Source organism: Temnothorax curvispinosus, unplaced genomic scaffold (assembly GCF_003070985.1).
Source record: "Temnothorax curvispinosus isolate PA1 unplaced genomic scaffold, ASM307098v1 QBEX01003140.1, whole genome shotgun sequence".
NCBI lineage: Eukaryota > Metazoa > Arthropoda > Insecta > Hymenoptera > Formicidae > Temnothorax > Temnothorax curvispinosus.
This window is the reverse complement of record NW_020212920.1, coordinates 1-25,213: the sequence shown is the minus strand read 5'-3', so window position 1 is coordinate 25,213 and position 25,213 is coordinate 1. Positions and strand designations below refer to the sequence as shown.

Here is a 25,213-nt window from a genome sequence, read left to right as displayed (position 1 = left end):
GATCCCATATACATATCCATGCTCGCGGGATTAAATGAAACGAACTTTCATTGATAAATGACACATACGGTCCGCGTACTTTTGCTCACAAATAAACAATATAAAACAAGAATCAGATTGGTGCCCATTCCCCAAAAGCACAGTTTCTTTTACACAAACAAAAATTTACGTTGCGCAAATAGGCGACACCTCCAGGCCGCCATATTTGCGTTTTCGTGTTCCACATGACACCGGCTATCGTCCCAAAAAGTTTCGTCGTGATGCCGATCACACATGTTTTTTGTCGCTGGCTCCCTAGTCTAATATGTCCAAAAGATGATAATGTTTACCTGGATATTCGTATTGAGCGGGAAAAGAGCGAGTAATTTCTCTTTGAAAATCCTAATTTATTATTTCAGTGATATTCCATAATTTTTTAACAATATATAATTTTTATCGTATAAATTTTATCATACACGTGTCTACACAAAAGACACGAACTTAATAACAACTCACCCAAGAGTAGAATATAATACAAACATCTTTATAAAGAAGATTTTTATATAAATTACATGACAATTCCGCTTGCGTTGAAAGGCTGAATATTGTCTTCGATGTCTCGCTTTAAAACTCGAAAAATTTTACATTTTGCGCATTTCGTAGAAATTTTAGAAACCTGCACATTTATACGTTGCACTTTGCAGGTACTTGCAGGCACTTGCAGCGAGTATTTATCGCATTATGCAATATTAAAATTTATGGTTATATTTAATAACTATTCGATCCGATTATTGTCTATCACTCACATAAAGTTTATGTAAATTTATGTCAACTTATGCAAGGTTACAGTTATATGACATTTCTTAAAAAGTTTTATAAAATTTATAATTTTTGCACTCGGTCCACGTTACAGATAGAGCATATCGGAATAGGCAATAATTTTAGAAGTCGTAAATTATTTATAATTAACGTCTACCTCCTGGACGCTCTTCTTATTCGTTGAAAATACAAGTATTCCTGGAACACAGAAATATAATTGTAAATAAATTTATTTATTTGTAAATTTATATATTATATGTATGCAATTTTCGGTTTTTGAACCGCTTTTTATTAGAGAAATCAGAGATTGATTGTCGGGGGTAAAGTTAAAAATTGATCACTCACTATCAAAAACGATGCGCCGAGGAGCAGGCTTTTCAATCTCACGTCTGTGTTTATCGGGAATGTGAGCAACAGGATGTAATCGACTGCCAAGTGATCCCACTGATGCATCAGTGATGCGATTTGACGCGATCCGTCCATCGATGTGACCTGAAAAGGAAGAAGATAAAATTGAGCAGTATAAGTAAACAAGTAAAATATTCATATAATAAAACTATATAAATAAAATGTCGATAAGTAAAATAAATATAAAAGTATTAAATTTTAATTGTTTTATACGCAGAGTGTCCTATTTTAAATAATGCATTTTAATATCTCTTCTGTAACTCGTTATGGACAAAAATGTTTCAGACAAAAGTTGTTAAAATTAATTAGTAGAAAATAATGATACAATAAAAAATAAAGTTTTCATTTGAAAAATTTAACTTAGGCTCTACTGGGCCCAACACAGGACCCAAAATCTAATAAGATTATCATGTGGCTCCTTTCAAATCATGCAACTTTTGTCTGAAACATTTTTGTCTATGACGATTCGAGTTACAGAAGAGATATTAAAATGTATTGTATTATTTAAAATGCACCCTGTATAATAAAATTATTTATTATATGTATATAAATACTAGCGTTTTTATTAAATAAACTATTAACAATACGTGTAAAATTGATAAAACTAAAAAATACGAGCACAGTTATGATTTAAGGGGTCATGCCTAGTTAGAAGTGCATGATTTTCGGGGATTTTTATAAGAAAGTCAATTTATTTTTTTTTACAACAAAAATTTGACATTAAAAGTATATTGAACAACATTCAGAATTTTTTTCGTTAAAAAATATTGCAAATTAAGGAAGTTACGGCCACTCTTGATTTTTCAGAGGTATCGTGCGGTGACCACGATAACTCCAAGCCAAATTATCTGAAATAAAAAAACCAATAAGATTCTGTTAGTATATGAATATATCTTGTTCGTGAACGAAGGATTTTTTGAAAAAATAATTTTTGACAAAATGGGGCGGCCGTTTTAAGGAAAAACGCAATTATTCGGGCTCTTAATTTTTCGTTTTTCTTCAATAAAAAAAAAGTTTTCATTAAAAAAAACCCCCTTCATTCACGAACAAGATATATTCATATACTAACAGAATTTTTTTGGTTTTTTGATTTCAGATGATTTGGCTTGGAGTTATCGTGGTCACCGCACGACACCTCTGAAAAATCAAAAGTGGCTGTAACTTCCTTAATTTGCAATATTTTTCAACGAAAAAAATTTTGAATGTTGTTTAATGTATGTACTTTTGATGTCAACTTTTTGTTGTAAGAAAAAATAAATTGACTTTTTTATAAAAATCCCCGAAAATCATGCACTTCCAACTAGGCATGACCCCTTAACTCAAGTTGCACTTTCATTCCCTTCAGTCCCGTCGTATTTTATGCCATTCGCGATAAGCCTAACCGATTATTCGATTTATTTTTTTCATCCACGCGGGTGATTCTATTCACCTGAAACTGCGCTTCCTTGTACATGCAACAGCCGCAAATGTTAGGTCCATATATGTTGCAAAGCGGCTCGTTCATCGTGTTATATACTGTGAAGCTCGGCCCCACCATGCTAAAGTTCTCCTCCACGCTGCCGATGAGATTCGCGCTTTCCACTGTGATTCTCTGCGGAAACATGAGAAATGAAAGGATCAAGCAGGGAGATGAAAACGTCCGTCACGTTTTATTTTGAGCCAATAAAGATCTGGCATGTCGATAATCGAAGGTTAATCCTGCTGTTCCGCTCTCTTTCGTGCAAGTTCCAGTTTAAATGTACTTTCATGTTTTAATACGGCTTTATTTATATATATATGCATATATTTCTTTTTTACAGAAGTTTCGAATCATCGAGGAGGCTTCAAAAATAATTGAACCGCCTTATGTTTCTCGCGGTGAATTTAAACATTATTATTTAATTACAATATAATTGGTTTTTTTTCGCTATCAAAAATCCTTTATTTTTATTGTATAAATAGATGTATAATAAGATCGTCAAACATTAGTTAGTAAATTATAGGAATTATGACTAGAGAAAATTACTCCGTTTAATAAGAAAAATGGGTCATATTGACTCGGACGGAACAGCAAGGGTTAATAATTTAATTGAACACATTGTGCGCGGTTTGCGTTCAATTTATCGCGACAATATTCTTTGTGAAACATCAACTGCCGGGTCATCAAGGAACTATCGACAATTGCATTTTTTTATCCTTTTTAAGGCGCGGTCAAAAGGAAATAAAATTTTAAAAGCTTTGAAATAATTTTTAAGCTAGGCCCGCACGTTTAAATCATGTGAAATATCCTCCGTGTAAGAAAGAAGATTCATTTGCGATACGTCGACAATTAAGATGCCCACATACGTCCTGAATCATGCTAAATCCGGCATATATAATTACAGAGGAATGTGTAATATCTATTTTAGTGCAGTTCGTTGCGTTGGCGTCGACTTGCCTGTCGAGAGCACGGCACGTGCATCCAGCTAGGATCCTTCCGGATGATGAAAGCGGTCTCGCCACATTGATCCAGTACGTTCAACACGAATCCTTTGTACCAGCCATAACATCGCGATTGCGTTTCCGACTTGGATTCTATGGCGAGAAATAGCGTTTCCGCGCGCGGCACTTTCACCCTGTACTGAGTGCTCCTATCCATTCTCCCGAGTACTGCCGAGTATTTCACGTAAAAGTCGTGTACATAAGTATATATATATATATATTTTTTTTTTATTCTTCTATACATAACGTAATTATCTTGTCTACTACATTACGTCATTTAATATTGATAAAATCTAAAATAGAATTTTTGTAATTTATATTTTAATCTTCAATCTTGTAATAAACGAAATTAATACTAATAAGCATTAATTATTCATATAACTATTAATAATTATTTATTAGATAATATTACATATATATAAATATTACATATACATAAATATTTGAATAATAAATAACAGTAAATATGTAAATATATATTTATCTCAATAATAAGAAATATACATATATATTTAATATTATTTATTTTACTTAATTATATATTTATCTGTTAAAATATATTAAATATTTAAATAAGTTATTAAGTTATTAAGTTATAATATAAGTTATTATGTATATTAAAATATATTAAATATTTAAATAATCTATAGCTTCCTTCTTTCTATTTTTTTAGAGCGAAAAGTTGGCGCATGGTGCGCTAAATACGTACGAGTACTCAAATCAATAACCTGCTGAATTTCCAATTGCTCGACGCCGTCCAGGAACTGCGTGCCAGAGATCGAGTTCAACTGCGCCCTGGGTGTCGAGATCCAGTCAAGGGTGCTGATGGGAATTGGCCTACGAGGGAATCGACTTTCGCCTTCTGCAAATGCATGCGATAATTTGCGTGGACAATCAAAAGCTACTGCAAATCTTCGTGAGTGCGCGAGCACTCGTTATCGATTTCATTGCGTTACGCAATCAGTTAAAGCCTGAATAATTATTTCTATTATGCATATAATTACTTAAAATAATAACTATAATAAATATACATATATGTATATAAATTTAATGTATATTTTTTAATATTTAATGTGTATAAATTAATTTAATATGTTGAATATTTTATACATTAAATTTAATTATATATATTATATATCAATTTAATAACTATACATATATACTTGATTATATGTACCTATATATGATTAGACGAGAATAGTTGTTATTTGTTTTTTAACCGTCGCGATTTTCGAATAAGATATTTGATAAATTTTACGTGAAAATAAAAGAAAATTACGCAGATACATATAATCGGAATAAATATGTTTTGCGTATTAAAAAACTATTTTAATAACAAACTAAATTCTTTCCCCAAAAATTAAATCCACGAAAGTTAATAGTAAAACTGTTTTTGCTTTGACACTGCAATCGTATTACATAAAAGAAAAATAAAATATTTATATAACACATTGCGACTCATTTTGCTTTCCAAACTATCGTAATTCTCGTACTCAATTACTCAATTTCTCATTTTTAAATGTCTGTTTACCTGTATGCGACGCGAAAAGAAAAAAGGGATAATTGTATATTTTATTGAAATCACACACACACATTGTGGACGTTAATGGCCAGTCGGCGTTTTATTCGCTAAAAAAATTATCTATTCACCTTCCGGTTGCATCGTGATGACGGTGCTGTTCGCGTAAATGATCGGCGCGTTCTCCTGCAGCTCCATCGTCTGCGTCGCCGCGCTTGACGTCGCCGTCGCTGGCGGACCTAAAAAAAAAAGAAAAAAATTACGCTTTATGACTGCTTCTGAGAAAGAGTCACGCGCAAAAAAGAAACGTTTTTCGCGATAAATAAAAAAAATAAAAAAAATGTAAAACGCGATATCTTTGCCTGATACCGATCGGTTGTGATGATTGCTGCTCGCCATTGTTCGTCGGCATGTTGAGCTGCTGCGCGTAACTTCGCTCTGCCATCGGGTCCGCTTCCGTGTACCGCATCATAATCGCGAAGTGAAGATCTCGTTCCCGTCTCCGGCGACGAGCGGGAGATAAGGAACGATCAAAACGCGGAGAGAGATAGAGATAGAGAGAAAGTGATCGATCGATATCTCCACCTGAGACTTCTATTTCCGAAACTTGCCCGGTAAAATAAAGCGATCCGTTTCGAGGGACGGTTGGCGAACCCGCGCTAACCACCGGTGGAAGACTGTTCGATCATTTGTACTTGAATTTCTATCCGCCTCGTTATCGCCCGATGAATTTATCATTTATCTATCGGTCCGGATAAGCGATATCTTTAGCGCAGTTATCGATAACAAACGTTTGTAACAAAAGCGCTGACCTAAACGTGAAGATGACAAATACGCGAAAAATGTAGAAATCGATTTTTCCTTTATTCTCGGCCTGCCACTCTCTGTCTTTCGATTCATGTAATGTCAATCACACGTAATATCTTATTTCGCAACTTATCAATTATGCAATTAGCCCTTAACTGGCACTGTGGGGTAAACGCCCCAGCCTAGTTCAGCTCTAATGACCTCCTATAGTACGAAAATGGTACTAAAAAATGGAAGAGTTATCAATTTTTGAGTGAAAACAGTCATTTTTTCGTTTTCTTTTACGTTCTCTAACTTTTTTCATACTTAATATTACATTTTATCAAAATAACCTATGACATCTGTTAAAACGACATTCGAATACCTTGTCATCCGTGAGTGATCACCGTCATGTTAAATTAAATTGTTACAATCTATATCTCACACCGCACAGTATATATTATAATTTATGTGTATAAAACCTTGCGATTTTTATGTTCTATTACTCAAACTATAAAATACTTTGTTTAGTTGCTGAAGATGGTCCGAATAGGGACCAAAACGTACGTTTAATTCCAAAGAAGAATAAATATAATTTTCGCACAGTCACAACAGCAATCGGCTCTTAATTAGCCCGGTTCCTTCCACGTGCGGACATCCCACAGAGTCTTATATCTCCAACTAAATAAGATGTAAGTGATGAGCATGTTGAGCGTTTTCGCCAAGATATTTTGGCAACGGAAAAGAGATAACAGAGAAAATAGAGTTTTCTCAGCAAACAATTTGACTCACTATTAGGAATATCTTCGATTTACGTAATGCTTTTTATACATGGTCTTAGTTTTACGCGATCTCATTTTACGTGGTCAGAAAAAACATTTTTCTATGGTATATTTCTTTCTGAAATAGAAATGTCAAATATTTCTAGTGATGAAAATAGTAATTTCGAATTAAAAAAGTTGACTGCTTTGAAGTACAGAGTATTGATAACAACGAATAAAATTTAAATTTGTTTTGCTGAACTTTTATTATTACTGTTTTTGTGCAAATATGTGGAATAAATGTTTTTATAACATACACGGGTTTTTCTTTTACGTATTTTTTTTGTACTGGCAGATTCTCAATCGCGTAAAACAAACTACGCGAATATTCCGCGTAAATCGAGGGACGAGTGTAAACACATTATATTTTTCAAATTTAACGATATATTATAACTGTATTGCAATTGCAAATGCGGGTGATTTTCGTATTATTCTTGCGAATAAAAAGTTCTCACGAGCTGTCGAAGAATTATGCACTGGCAGACACCGCATTCCGATGATCGGGCAATTCCACGACGATGATCAATACTTCCTGAATGAAATTCCGAAAACGCCTTTCTTCGCTCACTTGACCTTTCGCAGATGGTAAATTAATTAACGAGTACGCACCCTCTCTCTCTCTCTCTCTCTCTCTCTCTCTCTCTCTCTCTCTCTCTATGATAATTTTATAAAACGAGTCACAGTTCCATTTGTGTTGCGTTTTTAATCCCAGATTTCACGCAATGCAAGGCATATTAGTTCCGCAAAAATACGTTTACAAAAATATATTTAAAAAATATTTTTTTATATATTTTTGGTAATATTTTTCACATCCTTAACAGTTTGTTAGGATAAAACTCTTTAAAAAATTTAAGGTTATGCTTGAAGAAAGAGTCGATGTCTATGCCTCAAGGGCGTCATGCACATGTTCGTATCGCGTTCCATTTAAAGCGGCGACCTATTACGTCGGGCATTTTTAGTGTATTACTGGACTTTTTTGGGTTACTTTCTCGCGTATATAGTCGAGTAGTCAGTTTTTAAAAAAGTGTCGTCGAAATACATATCGCTTATCTCGAACACACGTGTTCGTCCAAAATAAGTTATTGTCACCACCAAATGCAAATTCCGTTTGTCCGCTCTTCCTTAATATTCCTGACGTCGCCGAGGTTTCTAATGGTGTTATACCAGATAATCTCTCCGCTTTAAACCAACATCTTATAAACAGCTTATATTTCTTTTCTTATTGTTATTCTTATTCTTGTGCTAAATTCTTTTTGTCGGAAGTCTTTATATTGTAGCGTTAAATAAGGAAGCCTTATTATTAATATCTGTATCTGCAAATAATTATATTTTGTGATATTTCCTGCGCACAGAGTACACGGAGATTGAGATACGAAGCATATATATTATATAGCGCAAGTACAAATAAAAAACTGTCTTACTAGTTTTATTTCTTATTCTTTCATTGTTATGTACACATGTAATTGCCAGGGAAAATCCTATAATTATTCTTCTGCAGTTTAAAAAAATCTTTCTGTTTTACTTTAAATTTAACTTACTTGAATTTCTTTTTTCGATTTCAAATTATATGGTACTAGCCTTATATTGCATTATAATAGTATTTTGTATATAAATTATAAATAGTATTGTAAATAAGAATGCGTAAATGCAAAAAAATTGAAATAAAAAAAATAAACTCTAAATTAATTAAATTTGTGTATTTATTAATTACATATAAACCAGTTCTTTAATATATCTACATATTCCAATAATTACAGTTGTTCTAAAAAACATGGAATTGTCCATTTTTAAAAGCAGTTAAGTTCATCTTTTTTATAAGAAAGACGAAAATTAGATAAAATACAATTAGAAATTGATAATGTATAAGTGTTAAAATTAAGAAACCGATAATATTAGTTAAGTGATAGATGATATTAACACTAACATTCTCATGTTGTATTATTTTCTAACTAATTTTTTGTTTCTCTTGTAAAAAAGGTGAAATTAATTTAGCTGTTTCGGAAAATAAAAACTTATATGCTCATAAAATAGGGGTAAATAATACAGTTGTTGGCCACTCTACAATGATTGGCCATATCTTAAAAAATTAAAGATTATAAAGAAATACTATTAAAATGTTTAAAAGTGTTTCTCTTAAAAATGTATTAAATATTTTGTATTTATAATAAAAAACAGTTTAATAGTATTTCTTTCATAATTCTTAATTTTTTAAGATGTGGCCAATCATTGCAAAGTGGCCAACAACTGTACTGTTTACCCCTATTTATTTTATGTGCTATGTAAATATATAGAATAATCTATATAAAACATTCTGTAAAATACGCTATGCACATTTATAAAACATTTTATTAAAATGCTTATAGAATATTCTATAATTATGCATACAATATTATATAAAATATTCGATAGAGTATTCTACTTATATTAAAAAAACATTTGAATAAGTAGTGCCATTCAAATATATTATAAAGATACTGTAAATATATAAGATTGACTTATAGAATATTCGAAATATTCTTGAAGATTTTTCATAGAACGTTCATAGAAATGTTTAGTGCTATCTGGGTTAAAAATGTAAAAAATGTACGGACATCAAAGCACGTGGAAAAAAACACGACACGACAAAAGCAAAAGATATAGAGTTTCAACTTTCATTAACTCGCAAGACGAATGGTTTCGCGTTAGTGCGACTCCTAACTGCGAACATTCAAGGATCAAAACAACATCGCGCTACAATTTTTCTTCGTAGTTTTTCGTTTAGAGTTTAGGGGATCTCGAGGACTCGAAACGCTCGGGGGATCCCTAGTAATCCCCTCGGTATTTATTTCATCCACAATTGCGATCGTGCGTCGATCAATCTCCTTTACCTCTAATTGCGATTTCGATTTTTCGCGCAGTCCTTAAAGCATCGAGGACCTCAAAAAGAAAATAGCGATCCGCTAAAATAATCCTTTAAATACCAAAGGCAACGCAACGTCCAATTAGCATTCTGCATGCTCTTTGCAATTTTTCCTGCAGCGGAAGAAACTTCGCGAGTCTCACAAAAATCAATCGAATACGCCTGATCTCTCTGTTCGCGCCCCGAAGGGTCGGCAAACGTTCCTCGGGTCATCGTAGTTCGGGAAAACTCGCGAGAAGGGATTGTAGAATTTTCCGGTCGGTGTGTTTTCTCTTACCCCTTGCGTTCCGCCTGCGCGCCCCTTTACTTGTTGCTACCGCTGACGATGCTGTTGCTGCCGTCGCCGTCGTCGCCGTTGCCGGCAACGATAAATTCCATGCGCGTTTCTATCGATCCACCCATCCACCCTTCGTCGGCCTATATAAAAGCCGCCGCCATTGGTGGTCCTCCTGATTGTGAGAGAAGAGCAGGTCGGGATTCCATGCACATCCGGGGAACACCGTCGTCGACAACGTTACGGCGTACTGAGATAAAAAAGAAATAAAAAGAGAAAAAGAGAACGCTGGTCGCTAACCCGTTTATCCTGAGGGGGTGGTCACGCGGATGAGAGATTAAATTAATCAGGTACGTCCCGTATACCGCGCACCCCGCGCACCCCGCACACAAAAGGCATCCCGTCGCGTCGTATTAATCCGTTTGAATTCCGTCAAGTAAGTTTCGTCGTTGATTACGTTCCAACTGTGTTTCCACGTTTTCGCAATTCGGTCTGCGTCGATTCGCAGTTCGTTCCGTTGCGTTTCCTGATTGCGACGTACGTTTCGTATTTCATGACAGTCCGTTGAGTCTCTAATTTAATTCTATAATCTTAATTATAATTATATAATCTAAATTATTCAGTTTTTTTTAATTATAAATTTCACCTGCGACACGTAGCCGCGTGCGAATCGATCCCGTCGACCGTGGTCTACAGTCTACGACTCGCGATCTCCCGACCTCGCTGACCCCGGAGCGTTTCATTCGCAGAAAATTTACGAAATTTGTCATAACACTCATAACGCGTCAACAAGCGACAGGTTATTATTCGTCGATTGCGAAATATACGTGGACAAATATGCACGGCTCCGATAAACACGCGAAATTTAGCGATATTTCGCGCTCGACGACGGTACCATCTGGTAATTTGATCCCCCTTAGTAACAATAGTAACTGACCTCTCGCTTGTCTAAACACGACACTAGTTTCGTTAACGTCGGCACTTGACTCGAGAAGATCGTTTCTACGCGAATTTGAGAAACTTACATGTGTTTTACGATTTACACATGTAATCTGCGAGTTTTACATTAGAAAATATTACATTTATTGATCCTAAAGAGAAAAAAAAATTGCGCAATGTAATTTGTATTTATGTGCCCTCTTTATCACTTTATTTTACAGTATTTTCCTGATTTAGCTCATTTCGCTTAATTTTACTCTGACTTTTAATTAAAAGATGAAAAACCTGTTTCTACTTTACGATTTCTGTCCTTTACACTTTACTTTTCTTTATCTGTTACTTTCTGTTTAAAATTCCTCCCTCTTCCTTCCTCTTTATTTTACTTTTAAATTCAATGAATTTTAATATTAAGTTCGATGAGTTTTTCTATGAATATCGGAATGGATTTGATATGAAGGGCTATCTGGGCATCTTGTCTTGATGTTACGTCGTAGATTTCCTCGATACGTCTTCATTCGTGCGAAGGACTTCGTCACCCTATTAACAAAATCGATATTAGCTTAGTGCAGTATGCAAAATAGACGTGGTCAATATATCTATATATATTTATTACGATGTAGAATACAGTGCACGTCTGACGATTAAGGCACCGAGCGCAGAACCGGCAGAACCGAATCGAGGAGCTTGTTTTTCCAAATCGGTTTAAAATAAATCACTGTTGAAAAAAATAAAAATTACAATAATATGATATTATGGTTCATAAAAATGATATAAAATTTTTATAACAATTTTCGTTAAAGAAAAAAATTAGAAATGTATTTTCGTTCTCATTATTCATTATGAGTATGCATAGATTAATATGACATTTACATAAAAAAAAGTATCGGTTATAGTACAGAGAAAATAAACTTGTCAATTTTTCTAAATTTTTTAATGTCTATATATATATAATATACATTAAATTCATATTTGTTTATACATAATCGATATGTTTTATTTAAATATCATATTAAATTAATCTGTGTATAATTGTTATTGCTTCCGCAACAGTATTTCTTCACAGTCAACAGATTTAATCAATTTTTTTTTATCTGTAATTCTTTACACAATCAATCGAATTGTAATTTTTACTTTTTATTTATATTTAAACATTATATTAATCTGTGTATACCTCCTATTTGTATATATTGGATGGATAATAAAAAAGGAGATAATTAGTGTTTCCAGTTACTTTTTCAATGTCTCTTTGCGCGATATTGCATGCAATTATACATTTCTACTGATTAGTTTGAGCACAAATGGCATCGCCACGGTGGATACTGCCGCTGCTGATCTTGGGAACGAGCGCAATCACGCTGATTCCCGCGGCTCGACACTTCCATGACGAGCTTCTCAGGAGCCCCAAAAACATGCGGAAGCAGAGGTCCCTGGACATGGCGGATTCACCTGAGTATTACAACGACCTGCACTCGTTCAAGTATCACGGCGGCGACACCGACCGCAAGTTCGATCGCGACTTCGACGAGGACGACGAGGAGATCGAGTTCCTGCCTAGCGGTAAGATTTTTTCGAGAGAACGTTTATTTTTAGACTCCGAGAAAAGAGCGAAAAAGAATGAACTTTTATGGTATATGTTTTATGTTTTTCGTATTACATTTTTATGTATTGTATTTTTTTAGACTTTTGTATCGTATATCGTATTAGATCCTTGTATTTACTAATTGTCAATTACTTTTATCGCGGTTTTAGACAATGGTCAGCTGGAAACGGTGGGGGAGGGTCTCCAGGGCTTGAATAATAAGCTACTCGAAAGAGCACTACTCGATTATTTGGAGACTCTACCCGAGCAGGTATAAATCTTTCGATTTATCACTCAAGATAGATAGTCATTCCATTTTAATCAAGGTTAATTCCTAAAATTAAATTCCAATTAAATCTCAATTTTACTTGACTAGCAAAAACATTTCGGTTGCTCTTGATAGCACAGAAAACCACATAAACGGAAAATTCGAAAAGACAAAGATTAGTAACACGCATAATAATTTCTTTATCTAAATGTTTATAATTTTCAAATATATATAATTAATATAATTAATGTAATAATATTTATATAATAATTATATAATTATATATCTATTTATATTAAATAACATATGTAACATATATAACATAATAGTTTTTTATTCAAATTGTAGTAAAATTAATTATTTTAAAAGAAGGTAAAAATGATCAAAAAACTTTCCGTCGAAAAAAGAGCTGGGAGAGTTTCAACATTTTGTTGATCGTAATATTTGTCCCTTCCAATCATATTAAAAAATTGTATAAAAATCAAAAGCAGAGACATTTTAAACAGTCAAGCTAGATGTGCCATAGAGATCCTCGATAAATAACGTTGAGCATCACGATGATAATTGCTTGCAGGAAGAACCGGTGCAGGCCTCGATCTTTCGCGAGCGCGAGCGAAGTGGTAGCCGCAAACGGGGTGGCGCCGGCGATCGACTGAACCTGGACAACGAAGATCTGACGAGGTTGTTCATGGAGGAACTGCAGAACGGTTTTCCGTACGGTGCGCTCGTGGAGGTGGACGACGACTATCTAACTGCTTTACAATCAATTTACGACAGTTACAGAGCTGGTAGAGGGAACAAAGTATACGAGTAAGTTCGATGGTCATTCCCTTCGACTTCGACCCATTAAAGATCACATCTATAATGTAACGAGCTTTTTATAGTTATATCGATTTATAACGAGCTTATAATTGTTATATCAGTTTATAAGTTTCAAGACATTAGATATCTTAGGAAGCTATTGAAAAAATTAGTACATAATTTAATGATTATCGGAACGCAGCATTAGTAGTATTTATTTAGTGTTTACATTGTATGTTGGACTCTGATGATTCTTTCCCACAAGCGCGAGAGTTATGATCGTTTTTTCCTCGACACGGTATATTTTTTAGCCTTAATTTCCAATGAATTGTAACTGTTCTTGATCAAAACAGATAAGAATTAAAGTTCTTTGAAAATGCCATAAGATAGCATGATCAGATCAATTTCGACAAAAAGTGAACTTTGATCGGTTTTCCCCTATACCCTTCATTCGTATTCTAACGTCAGTTTGTTCATATAACATAATTTTTGTCCCGAAAATGAGGTACAAGAACGATTAATGGTTTGAAAAAGGGATTTAATGTTCAACGTAATGTTTGCTCGATAGAACGGCAGGACCAATGTCTTGGGGCGAGCTACTTAGCAAGGATTCATTGAGGAGCGAGATGAAGGACGGCAATGATGAGGAGTTCGTGGATCGCGATCAGGATCAGGGCATCCTATACTTGCCGGCGGAACGTAGGAATGTAAACGGCCGATTTCCTATCGGCCGCGAGTTCGGTAGCTATCGCAAGCTGACTAAGCGCTATCCGGTCGCTAAGAGAAGCCCCAGGCCGACCCAAACCAGATCAAAGACTACGGATCCTAAGGTAACGCGACAAATAACAAAGCAAGATCGTGCTGCTGCTGGCAGCTAATTGCTCTGTCTACTATCAATCAGTTTTTGATTTTGTTGTGAAATTACACGTTTGTGGAGTCAAACGTCAACGTGGAACATGGTGGCAACGTTGTGTAAAACATATTCCTCTCTCTCTCTCTCTCTATTTTAAGGTTGCTCAAGACCTAGGAGCCCTATTCGGCACGCAATTCACGAATTCACACAATCACACTCATAAATCTGATCATGAACACGAACACGATCTCGATCACGATCACGAACGTAAGCAAGAATCTGATCAAAATCACGAACACAAGCACAAATCCAATCAGAATCACGAACACAAGCACAAATCCAATCAGAATCACGATCACGAACACGAGCACGATCATGAGGGCAAGACGGAAACGCCGTTGAAAGTGACGCCGTCCCCGAAGGGCCAAAAAGAAAACGCTACGAAGACGGCCAAATCGAAATTCCTTCAGGTGAGGAAGAAGAGCGTCGACTGGTCGCAATATTTCGGCATTGATCGGAGGAAGAAGAAGACGACCCTCACAGCCGGACAGGGCACGCAGAATCAGGACGACGAGTGGATGCTGCAGCGTTACTACGAGGTATATCGTATAATTATTAAAATTCTTTTGTCGAATGCATCGCACAATGATGGCAATAAAAGTGGAAAAAAATATTTATACATCTTTATATTTATAATATAGTTTATAGATTATGTATATTTGTAATAGTTAATGGTAGTTCAACCAATAGCTTGATTTTATTCGCTAAATAAACAAGTAAGAACCTTCGTCCTTCGTTGGCAGAATATGGCCGAAAATTTAAAGCCAAAGGAAGACGAGAATGAGCGGAAGGATAAACTCGAGCAGATGGATACAAAATTGAAATATATTAAGGACTTGATTATCGATGAAGCTATGAGGTACGCTGCTTCGGAGGATAAAGTGGATCTGCAGAAGGTAAATTTTTCTACTTGCATTTTCACACATTATTACATCAATTTTATTTGAATTATGAAATATAATAAATTTAATTATAAATAAATTTGTTATATAATACTATAAATCAAATTATCAAAATATCTAATTTTTTCTTTATATAATAATAATAATAATAATAATAATAATAAGAATTATTGAAAAAAAAAATGTGTAAAAATGTTTAACAGGTGAAGGATAAGTTAATGTCGCGAATGGCAGCGGCATATACCTTGCAGAAAATGCAAAAAGCGCTGAACGATCTTCGAAACAATGTTGCGGCTCATAAGCAGACACAGAGAACGCAAAAGGAGGCACAGCACAATTCTACGTCTAATTTTCGCGAAAACAATAATCCGAACACTAATAGTGTTACCGGCAGTAAAGCTGACGAGAAACGGAACGATATTAATAACAATATAGAGGAAAGCGAATGTGAGTATTTTATATCCGAAAAGAAGTTATAGAAATTGTAGGAAAGATTATACAAACTATGCAGAATATCCCACAATTACTGAGTCAGCATTTATTGAAATTTTTCTTAATAAAAGCGTATTGCGCGTTTCTTAGTTATTAATTTTTTAACTCTAAGTTTTTCTGAAGAAAAATTTTTTTTAATTTAATATTTTTATAGTTCATATTTATCTTTATAATTAATTTGATTGCACAATTTTATCTAATATGTAATTATGTAAATATGTAAATTTTTAGCTTTTCTATAATTTGGAAACTATAGTTGAGTTTTGTTTTATAATTTTATAAACATATCAAAATTGAATAAAAAATAACATTGTTCTCAGAATTTACTTTCATTTAGCTTTCGAAGCTTTTTAATTTTAATTATACACAATTCAGAATTTATTGATCTCTTATTTTTAAGTCCAAAGAATCTGCAGGCAAGAGATGGCTCGATAAATCTGGAATAATCTGTGCAAATCCAATGAATCTCGAGTTAAATAATAGCTAATACAAATTATATGAGACAATTGTTTGTATTATACAGCCATCGAGGAACCTAGAAGCTGTCCGGAATTAGAAGCCATCGAGTGGCGATGCCGAACTGTGGATAACTTAGCCGGCGACACAGCTCAAATGCTCTACGTGCCCTGTGTGAAATTGCAAATCTGCAAAGCTTGCGTAAGTCCATACAAACTCCTATCTTTATGTTATAGAGATTTTTAGATAATTCGGAGATTACGGATAAATCAATCTAATGTCGCACGTGAAGACATAAAAATGTCCTTTACATTTCTAAATCCAAAAATCTTGGAATATTATTCAATGCAATAGGAATATCAATCCTCTTATTGTCAGAATTTTCAAAGCTCAGTTTCATGAAAAATTAAATTCCATCCTAACAATATCTCTTACTAAATTAAAATACTTAGGCATCAATATTAAAATATTAAATATATTCTTAATAAATACACCTAACGCGCTCCAACACTCTATTAGTCTCAGGATTTACAGGCTTATTTTTTAAGTTTGAATTCTTAAGTCTCATTTCGTGGGAATTTTTTCCCCCATTCTTCGGAAAAGCTACAACAAATCGTTTTGTACCAGGCGCAGAACGAGGAGGGGCTGTTACCCTGCCTCGCCAACTACGCCCTGGTGGCCGGCAAGGTGTGCGACGCGTTGGAGTCCAGGGACGGGCAGTCGCGGATGGCGGCTGCGGTGCGCGAGGGCGAAAGGCAGTCCTGCGCGAACGCCGCGTTGCTGCTGTCGCAGTTGCAGCCACCCGGGGCGGCGACCGCGCAGTGCCGCGCGCGGAACTCATGTCTGCGGCTGTATCAGGCGCGATACGAGCACCGCTTCCGCACGTCGCCGGCGTACGAGGGCAGTTCCGGACGTCGCATCCATCACGAAGGAGCCCTCGACGCGCTGCAGCAAACCATGTCCGAACGATAAGAACCAGGCGAGCGAGAGGAAGCTCCGGTCCGGCCGCGCGATACGGTTGAACCGCCAGTTATCCGGACGTCCAGGTATCGCCTGAGTACCGAACGATCTCTCCCCCCCCCTCCTCCTGACGATCGACATCCGACTGAACGCGGAACGAGGATTTTTAATTTACGCCGAAACTGTTTTGCTGTTGTAGTTATATTTGTTATTTTGTTTAATACCCCCTAGGCCTACGTTTTCTTTTACTAGAAGTCTCGTCCGGATAACCGGCGGTTTACTGTATTAAAGAATCTTCCGTCGTAATAAAGCATGAATCAAGATTAGTCCTCCCTGGGTACCATACGTTTCCTTAAGCTTCTCGGATCTACAGAAAAGAGTTAAAAAAGAAATTTATAAGTCGATTGTCTATGTGATTATTTTAGTCACAGAGACCCCTGCGTGTGGTACCAGCTGAGGATTAACGAGAAGCTGCGGCACACGAAAAGTCATTCCCGAATCGAAATAAAATGGATTAGAATAATCATCAAAAACCGTATAAATTTTTTTTTTAATACCGGGAAAAAGTAGCAGTAGTAGTATGCAGAAAAGAAGAATAGTAAAGTCCATTTACCAACGTAGATTAACTTTAATCTCGGCTTAACTTTTTTTTTATCTTTTTCTAGTTTTAAGAATTAGATATGTTTTCACATAATAAAGAATTTTTAAAAGTGTAATAAGACCGTACGTATATGATAGATTAAAAATTCTTTATGTGAAAACACATCTAATTCTTAGAACTAGAAAAAGAAAAAAAGTAAGTTAAACCGAGATTATAAAGTTAATTTACATTGGTAGAAATGGACATTAGTTTGCAAATGTGGAGTCTCCGTTTCCTTTCGATTCGAGAACAGGTTTCAAAAATATCGGTGGTACTCGACGTGAAACAGCATTTTTCGCACACGACGCATATGAATTCCTCGTCAGCGCGAGATTTCAAAATCCTGAATTTAAAAATTAAAAAAAAGGAAGATAATGTCTAATTAGCGAAATGTTGCGTTTTATCTGTTTAAAAGAAGCTTATAAACCCTGGATCTAAAAGGAGAGTAGATAATACCTCTAATTAAGAGAATAAGATGTTCTATCTGTATTTGCGAGGTGTGCTATATATTCGTCTGGACGGGTTCACGAAACATCCTCCCTTTCCCTCGATCCTCCTACATTGAACTGAACAACGATTAACGAGTTTACAGAGACAATAAATAAATGATATCCCCGACAGATTTATTTGCACGACGACTCGTAATGAGGAAACGAACTTTGCGAATGTTTGCCTTCCCCGAAAGGGATACTGCAAAATTCCATCAAATATGTAGAGTTTGGACGAACGCCTCGCAAATGAAAGTCGAGAGGAGATCCAACGACGTAAAAATATATGTGTAAATTATTGTGTTAAGTATCCTAAAAAGAGAAAAAAAAATTATTGTCGCGAGCGCATATGTGTCTCCCCTCTAGCGCATTAATTCTTCGCGCTCGCGCCAATCAAAAGATTACATTAGACGCGATTATAATTTCTCGCACGCGGTAGTTACACGCGGAATTGCCGGTTTAACGCGTTTCTCGCCGGGAGAAAACGTAACAAGAAAAAAAAATAAAGATAGAGAGAAAAAGAGAAGGAGAAAGGGAAGAAAGAGAAAGGATACTTGACGCAGCTTCTAAAGAGTCTATCTCTTCGCAAATCTATATCTATTATTACTGTCTATTATATTATATATATCAAATGTTTACGTTACACGGCGTTATATGGATACGCATGTCGATGGTGTCTAGTCGATGTGTCAGTCCTATATTCGAAATATAATAAATATATTTCAACATAAACGCGGCTCAACGTCCCGTCTCAGCACGCACCTTGTATAATTTTTGCGACACATATTACCTAGACGACCTGGACGTTGTCGCGCGATTCGACAATGTTGCCATTGCGGCCGAAGGGGTCCACGGGCACGGAAATGTCCTGCAACATTTCCAGGATCTCCAAACATTGCGGCCGGTAGAGTCTCAGCAATTCCAATTGCAGCTTCGCGCAATCAACTGCGACGATTAAGTACGACGGTTGTTTATTTTTTCGGAATTAAATTAGATAAATCGAAGATCGAGAATATCTTAGAGTTTATACTCACTCCGCAGCCTCGACACCTGTTCGAGTCTGATTTTCAGTTGCATCTGCGCCTCGTTGGTCTGGCGGATCGTCTCCTCGAACGAATTTTTCGACATGACGGCTGATCGAGTTAATTGGACCCTGATTGGAATCAGCAACTCACTCGTAATGCCAGTAACGAAGGAAAGTAGAGAGCCCGAAGGAAATGGCTACAGTTAGAGCGGGTTTCGCGGATCGCAGTGAACTTGCCGTTGCCGCCAACAGTGCCACCAACGCAGACACGTTCAGCTCGCTGGCACGTGATCTGCCACGGCGGCGGTTGTCTCGTCACGTTTGAAAACTTGACAGAATTCAAATTAAATCAAATCGTTCGTTTTTGTCGAGACCGCAGCTCCGCGCGGCTTTTAATCGTCATCTATACATTTGTTAGAAAATAATTAATCTTCTTATCCGCTCACAATTCGGAAAATTTTTTCAAATGGCAAGAGATTTTGCATAGGATCATTTTTTTTTCCGAAGAACTGGTGCACGTAGTGCAATAAGTTAGAGTGAGACAATTAAGTATATTTTATTTCACTCTAATTTATTGCACTAATGCGCACTAATGCGCAGTTCAGGAAGTTCTTCGAAAAAGAACTGATGGAAAAGGAACAAAGAATCTATATCTTGTATTTAAGATCGTGTTAAATAAGTGCACACGACTTCGAGATGTTATACACTTCGCTGAGATATATTCAAACTATAATATTCACAGTACGATGAGGATGCAACTGGTTATTTCTAGATGACAATTCAATCCGACTGCGAGCGAAGGAGTCGCAAATCTGCGTCACAATCGATCATTATTACTAATCATTAGTTCAAAGTTCAAGGTTCAAAAGGTTCAACGCCTCGTCGATGACGGTCTCGCGCCGTCCGGTCGCTCACGTACGCGAACCAGGGAACGCGCGGATCAATTCAATTCCTCGGGCCTGCGCGGAGGCGAGGCGGCGAGAGGCGGCGCGTCGGGACGCGACGCAACGTTACGAAACGGCGCATCGCGGTTGCGTCACGACGCGTCACGGCGCGTCACGGCGGCCGCGCGGCCTTATCGCCGAAGTATCGAAGTCCGCGCGGCGGTCAGTAGTAGGGATCGTAGGTAGAGTCCGGCGAGGGCGATGCGAGTTCATCGCGGCACTCGGACGCTCGTCGTCGTCGCCGCCGAGCGCAGGAAGCCGTCAGCCTCGTAAACCGCGGCTCCCCTCATGGTTGCGATCACCACGTGTCGCGCCGCCGCCGCCGCGACGACCCTCAGGGCCGTCATACTGGGCGCGCCGGCGTCCGGCAAGGGCACCGTCTCCTCCAGGATCGTCCAGCAGTTCGGCGTTGCGCACATCTCCAGCGGCGACAGGCTGCGCTTCCACGTGTCCGCCGGCACTGGTACGTCGTCGTCGTCGTCGGCGATGGTGGTGGTGGTCTTTTACCCCTGAATGCCCTTTTGAATATTTAAAAGCGCCCGCTGTCAATCTCCTCCTCGTCTGTCGTTTTACTATTGAGTATTTTATTATTGGTACATACATGTAAATATGTTGAATTTTTTCTGTTGAAACATTTCGAAAACGCGTATTACTATATTGGATATAAATTTTAATTTTTTTTATTTTGCTAATTAGGATTTTATCGTTAACCTCGTACTTCGAGGTCAATATCTCGATAATTTCGATAGCAAGATTCACGGATAATCGACTTCGTTAACACGAAAGTTTGTTTTTAAATGTTCACACTCACGCCGCGCGCCGTTACGTAATCAGATTTCATTCCATTATCAATCAGTTAATTTGAAAAACATGTCGGAACTGTCGGAAGTGTTATTGTCATTTCGATTAAATGAATTCTCCGCGTTTAATATCTTATCTTCGATATACCGCATTATGTAATCGTAATCGAGAGCACTTGGATTTTGCGATAACGCGTTTAAATTATTAGTTTTGATGAAATTATTTTTGTTCGTCCTTAATCACGTTTTCTCTCTGTTATTATTATTAATAAATTATAATATATGAAACACATTAACATATTAAAACACATACATATTACATACTATATCATATATATAATATATTATTATATAATATATAATTAAACTATATATATACATTATATATTTTTAGTATTTATAGTTTATTATACATATAATTATAAAATAACATTAAATATAATGATATAATATATATATTATATTAATTAGATATTTAATCTTATAATTTCAATGACACGTGTCACACATCAAATTTTAATAAAATTAAATTTCCGCGTTTGTTTCTATCCTTCATCCCGTGCTTGAAAGATTGTCGGTCTGTTAATTTTAGAAACACCCTCGAAACACGCGATGCCTCCGATACAACAAATTTCGCGCGATTATACAATATGATTCAATGAAAGCTCGAGAAGACACGTGCAGCCGTTTCGTTGAATTGGCTACGCCGGTTGGCAAAGCGCTCTCAGACAAACATCTCGTTTTGCAGATCTGGGCAAGGAGGTAAAGAGGTACATGGACAGCGGTAGCTTCGTGCCGGACGACACGATGATATCTCTTATCGGAGACGAGATCAGGTCGATGGCGGGTCGGAATTGGCTGCTGGACGGTGAGTGTGGAAGGAAATGATTCTGGCCTCGCGTTAGCGTCGGCGTCGGCGTCGCGGCCAAGGTCGTCGTCTCGAAGCCGCGAGTTTCCCACCTGCCGCCTGATGTGTGTGTGTGTGTTCTAAACGCGAGCGAATATCTTGGCAGGATTCCCGCGGACATTGACGCAGGCGGAGCGATTGCAGAGGCTGCACCCGATCAATCTCGTGCTGAATCTCGTGGTGCCGACCGCCGTCATTCTGGACCGCGTCAAGAGCCGATGGGTCCATCTGCCCAGCGGTAGGGTCTACAATATCGGCTTCAATGATCCACGAGTGCCGGTAATCAGCGCGCGCGCACACATACACATACGCAACGAATGCATATCTATATCTATCTTCATTGAAAATAAAAGAGCGCAGAAAGAAGCGCAGGTTTAACTGAGGATATACCAGAGCCTATAATACTACATTCTTTACAATTCATTATAATAAGATAGAATCTACTATACAATATTTTCTTCTAATATATTATAATTATAAAATACTAGCGCTGCATTTTTATTAATTATAAAACTGAAAGTCGGATCTTTTGGCGTTAGTTACGGAGCATTTTGTCGCGTTTTGCAGGGCAAAGATGATGTAACGGGCGAACCGTTGTGCCAGAGGGAGGATGACAAGCCGGAAGTTGTACAGAAGAGGCTGCAGGACTACGCGACGAAGACCGAGCCAGTCGTGCAGTTTTATCGTGAGATTGGCATACTGAGGGAGTTTCGCGGCAACGCCACTAACGAAATGTGGCCGGCGATCAGGAATTGCGTAGCACAATATTGCTGAGCTTTAGAGATTAAATTTTTAGATAAATTTTCTATTTAAATATGTCGGACGGTCGCGCAGGCCATTCTGATCCTTAAATAGGTCTATTTAGATCTGTTTAGATTTCTCCAATTCTTCGTTTCTTAGATCTCTCTAAAGAAAACAGATTTTTGAATATTTTGGACCTAATTCTTATATTCTATTTGCCTAAAAATTAAATTAGATTAGAGAAGCTTAGATTAGATAAAATCTCACGCGCCTAAGAATAATTTTCATATTCTTTTATGAAATAATTAAAACGGACAATCTATTTAGATCTATTTGAGATTTGCAATTCGCGCTCCCCACACGCGATCTCGAGTAACAGATGGGAATATCACGCTCTCCTCCGGCAACAAGTGTTTTTTACTTCGCAACAACGACAGACAGAACGCGTACTATAGCATATCCGCGCGACGTTCTCTCATGCACGCACGAACGCACACAAGTGTGACTGGCATTAGGTTGTAAATACGCGATGTCGTGCCGACAATAATAGGCTTGTAGATGTTTCCGAATGAAGAACGCCTAGGTAATACAACGAGATTTCGCGGTAACTCAATGATATTGATATCGTTGCGAGTTATCTTTTGTTTCGCAACTAGCACTTGCATGACAAACCGCTGCTTGTGGCCGAAGGTTCAAAGTATATAGTACAAAGCAGGAATTATTGTTCGAATAATCGGCGATACATTCTAGGATGACGTAATCGTCATATATTTCTCAATTTATTTCGAGCGTATAGCGTTACAGCTGTAAGAGAGATATATAACAACGTTCAATATTGTGTACATATTCAACAGTATAAGTACAATATACGCATATACATATGCATATACATGCATACATACATATACAGTTTGAGGCATCTAAAAAAGTGTACATATAAATGAATTCTTTAACAATCTTCGTGTTTTCTATTTTTAAATCTATATTACGCTTTAGAGAATACTCTAGGCTTATTTGTCGTCGATTAAGCAAGTTATACATATCATGTTATCTCGCTTCTTGGAGCGCTCGAGTAATTTTGCAGCGCGAAATGAACGATTCACTCCAGTCTATTGTCTATTCTACTCTATTTTACCGTAAATGTTTCTGCCGCTCTTGAAAATATCGTTGAAGACAAAGCTTGTAGGAATGTAACAGGGAAAAAGACTCGTTTAAATAGTTTTCAAGATTTCGAAAATTTTATTGCAATTTTTTCCTTTTATAGTTCTTAGATATTATTTTTATTTATATATCTATAAATAAGTACAGATATCACAAATCTTTTCTAAATAAATTTTTAGGTGTACACTATTAGATGCTTCATCCTGTATATATCATGTTCACGTTCCTCAAATTCCTCTTTATTCCTCTTTCAAGGCAGAAGAGTTACTCAGGAATAACTCGATTACAAATAAATAAATAAATTAATGCCTTATTATAGTTTCCTTTAAACGAATCAGACTTGAGAATCGTCGCGCTTTTATTCGCGTGGAATTTTGTTGTATATATATAGAGAATTTCGCAAAATATAATTTTATTTCGATAACTCAACAGATTTAACGCGCGTCATAAAATTGTTTCAAGACTAATCAAAGCCTCGTTGTAACACGCGAAATAAATATTTGCTGAAATTTCGATAACGAATCAATATTAAGTCATATTAAATTATTATTAAGTTAGTTATCACTAATGATCAATATATAAAGCCATCAACGAATTTCGAGATCATATATAACCAGATAAGAAAATTGTGCATTCTCATAATAATTGCATACATATATATATACATAATAAACAATCGAAAAGACGAATTAATCAGCTCATTAAGTTGTACTAACGTCGTGAATAATCTTGCTTCCTTATCTCCTATCTCATAAGTAACAGTAACTGGTCATTGAGTTCACTCAAATTCTGTTTTCATACACGCATTGAGATCGATGGGAATGCGTTACTCATCGCCTCGATACTGAGCATCTCATTCTTTCCAGGACGACATATCCGGCTCGCGTTTACTATGTTTTCCTACGCGCGCTCTGGAGAAGCGGATATATGAAAAAAAAAATACTGCCGCGAGATATTGGGCGAGCAGATAGAGACGTAGAGACGTTCTCGCGAGAGTAATTCAGATGAGCACGGAATCGCGCGTGTCATACTCCCGTGTTGTCACCTTCTTTTTTCCTTTTTTTTTCTATCTTACTGCAGCAACTCGAACTCCTCGCACTCGTACAGATCGTCCTCCACGCTCTCGACGAAGTGACCTGCTGACGGCAGAAGACCTTCGACGACCTCGATTCCCTGCTGCAGATCCTTACCGCTTCCCTCGCAGAACAGAAACATCGGGTAGTCTATCTTCTG

The 25,213-nt window shown here is 36.7% G+C and overlaps 3 protein-coding genes across 4 annotated transcripts; 2 read left to right on the top strand and 1 right to left on the bottom strand.

Annotated features, from left to right (window-relative positions):
• Positions 1–440: 440 nt before the first annotated feature.
• Positions 441–10,047, bottom strand: LOC112452259 (phospholipid scramblase 1-like). 2 transcript variants are annotated; one of them, XM_025012378.1, is made up of 7 exons: positions 5,555–5,937; positions 5,317–5,424; positions 4,376–4,528; positions 3,623–3,834; positions 2,636–2,797; positions 1,144–1,290; positions 441–996 (listed from the first exon to the last, which is right to left on the bottom strand). In XM_025012378.1, the coding sequence occupies exons 1-7, from the start codon at positions 5,655–5,657 to the stop codon at positions 952–954; spliced, it is 930 nt and encodes a 309-aa protein (XP_024868146.1). In that variant the 5' UTR covers positions 5,658–5,937; the 3' UTR covers positions 441–951. The 2 variants fall into 2 exon arrangements, with proteins under 2 accessions (XP_024868146.1, XP_024868147.1); XM_025012379.1 differs by lacking the exon at positions 5,555–5,937 and adding an exon at positions 9,969–10,047 and having other exon boundaries at positions 445–996.
• A 103-nt stretch (positions 10,048–10,150) lies between these two features.
• LOC112452258 lies at positions 10,151–17,733 on the top strand. The gene is made up of 10 exons (XM_025012377.1): positions 10,151–10,315; positions 12,192–12,461; positions 12,654–12,754; positions 13,326–13,561; positions 14,121–14,382; positions 14,564–15,004; positions 15,209–15,361; positions 15,571–15,814; positions 16,383–16,516; positions 16,943–17,733. Exons 2-10 carry the CDS (start codon positions 12,203–12,205, stop codon positions 17,285–17,287), a joined length of 2,175 nt encoding a protein of 724 aa, XP_024868145.1. The 5' UTR covers positions 10,151–10,315; positions 12,192–12,202; the 3' UTR covers positions 17,288–17,733.
• A 2,926-nt stretch (positions 17,734–20,659) lies between these two features.
• LOC112452261 (GTP:AMP phosphotransferase AK3, mitochondrial-like) lies at positions 20,660–23,714 on the top strand. The gene is made up of 4 exons (XM_025012380.1): positions 20,660–20,834; positions 21,920–22,039; positions 22,185–22,357; positions 22,646–23,714. The coding sequence occupies exons 1-4, from the start codon at positions 20,660–20,662 to the stop codon at positions 22,850–22,852; spliced, it is 675 nt and encodes a 224-aa protein (XP_024868148.1). The 3' UTR covers positions 22,853–23,714.
• The last annotated feature ends 1,499 nt before the right edge of the window (positions 23,715–25,213 follow it).

What these genes read in the sequence shown, in the direction of transcription:
- LOC112452258 (XM_025012377.1), top strand. Translation starts at nt 12,203, where the DNA reads ATGGCATCGCCACGGTGGATACTGCCGCTGCTGATCTTGGGAACGAGC. An exon ending in GATCGAGTTCCTGCCTAGCG is followed by an intron (nt 12,462 to 12,653) that starts GTAAGATTTTTT and finishes TCGCGGTTTTAG; the next exon opens with ACAATGGTCAGCTGGAAACG. An exon ending in CAAAGACTACGGATCCTAAG is followed by an intron (nt 14,383 to 14,563) that starts GTAACGCGACAA and finishes CTCTATTTTAAG; the next exon opens with GTTGCTCAAGACCTAGGAGC.
- LOC112452259 (XM_025012378.1), bottom strand. Translation starts at nt 5,657, where the DNA reads ATGATGCGGTACACGGAAGCGGACCCGATGGCAGAGCGAAGTTACGCG. An exon ending in CATCACGATGCAACCGGAAG is followed by an intron (nt 4,529 to 5,316) that starts GTGAATAGATAA and finishes ATGCATTTGCAG; the next exon opens with AAGGCGAAAGTCGATTCCCT. An exon ending in ACGTGCCGTGCTCTCGACAG is followed by an intron (nt 2,798 to 3,622) that starts GCAAGTCGACGC and finishes ATGTTTCCGCAG; the next exon opens with AGAATCACAGTGGAAAGCGC.
- LOC112452261 (XM_025012380.1), top strand. Translation starts at nt 20,660, where the DNA reads ATGGTTGCGATCACCACGTGTCGCGCCGCCGCCGCCGCGACGACCCTC. An exon ending in CCACGTGTCCGCCGGCACTG is followed by an intron (nt 20,835 to 21,919) that starts GTACGTCGTCGT and finishes CTCGTTTTGCAG; the next exon opens with ATCTGGGCAAGGAGGTAAAG. An exon ending in TCGGAATTGGCTGCTGGACG is followed by an intron (nt 22,040 to 22,184) that starts GTGAGTGTGGAA and finishes ATATCTTGGCAG; the next exon opens with GATTCCCGCGGACATTGACG.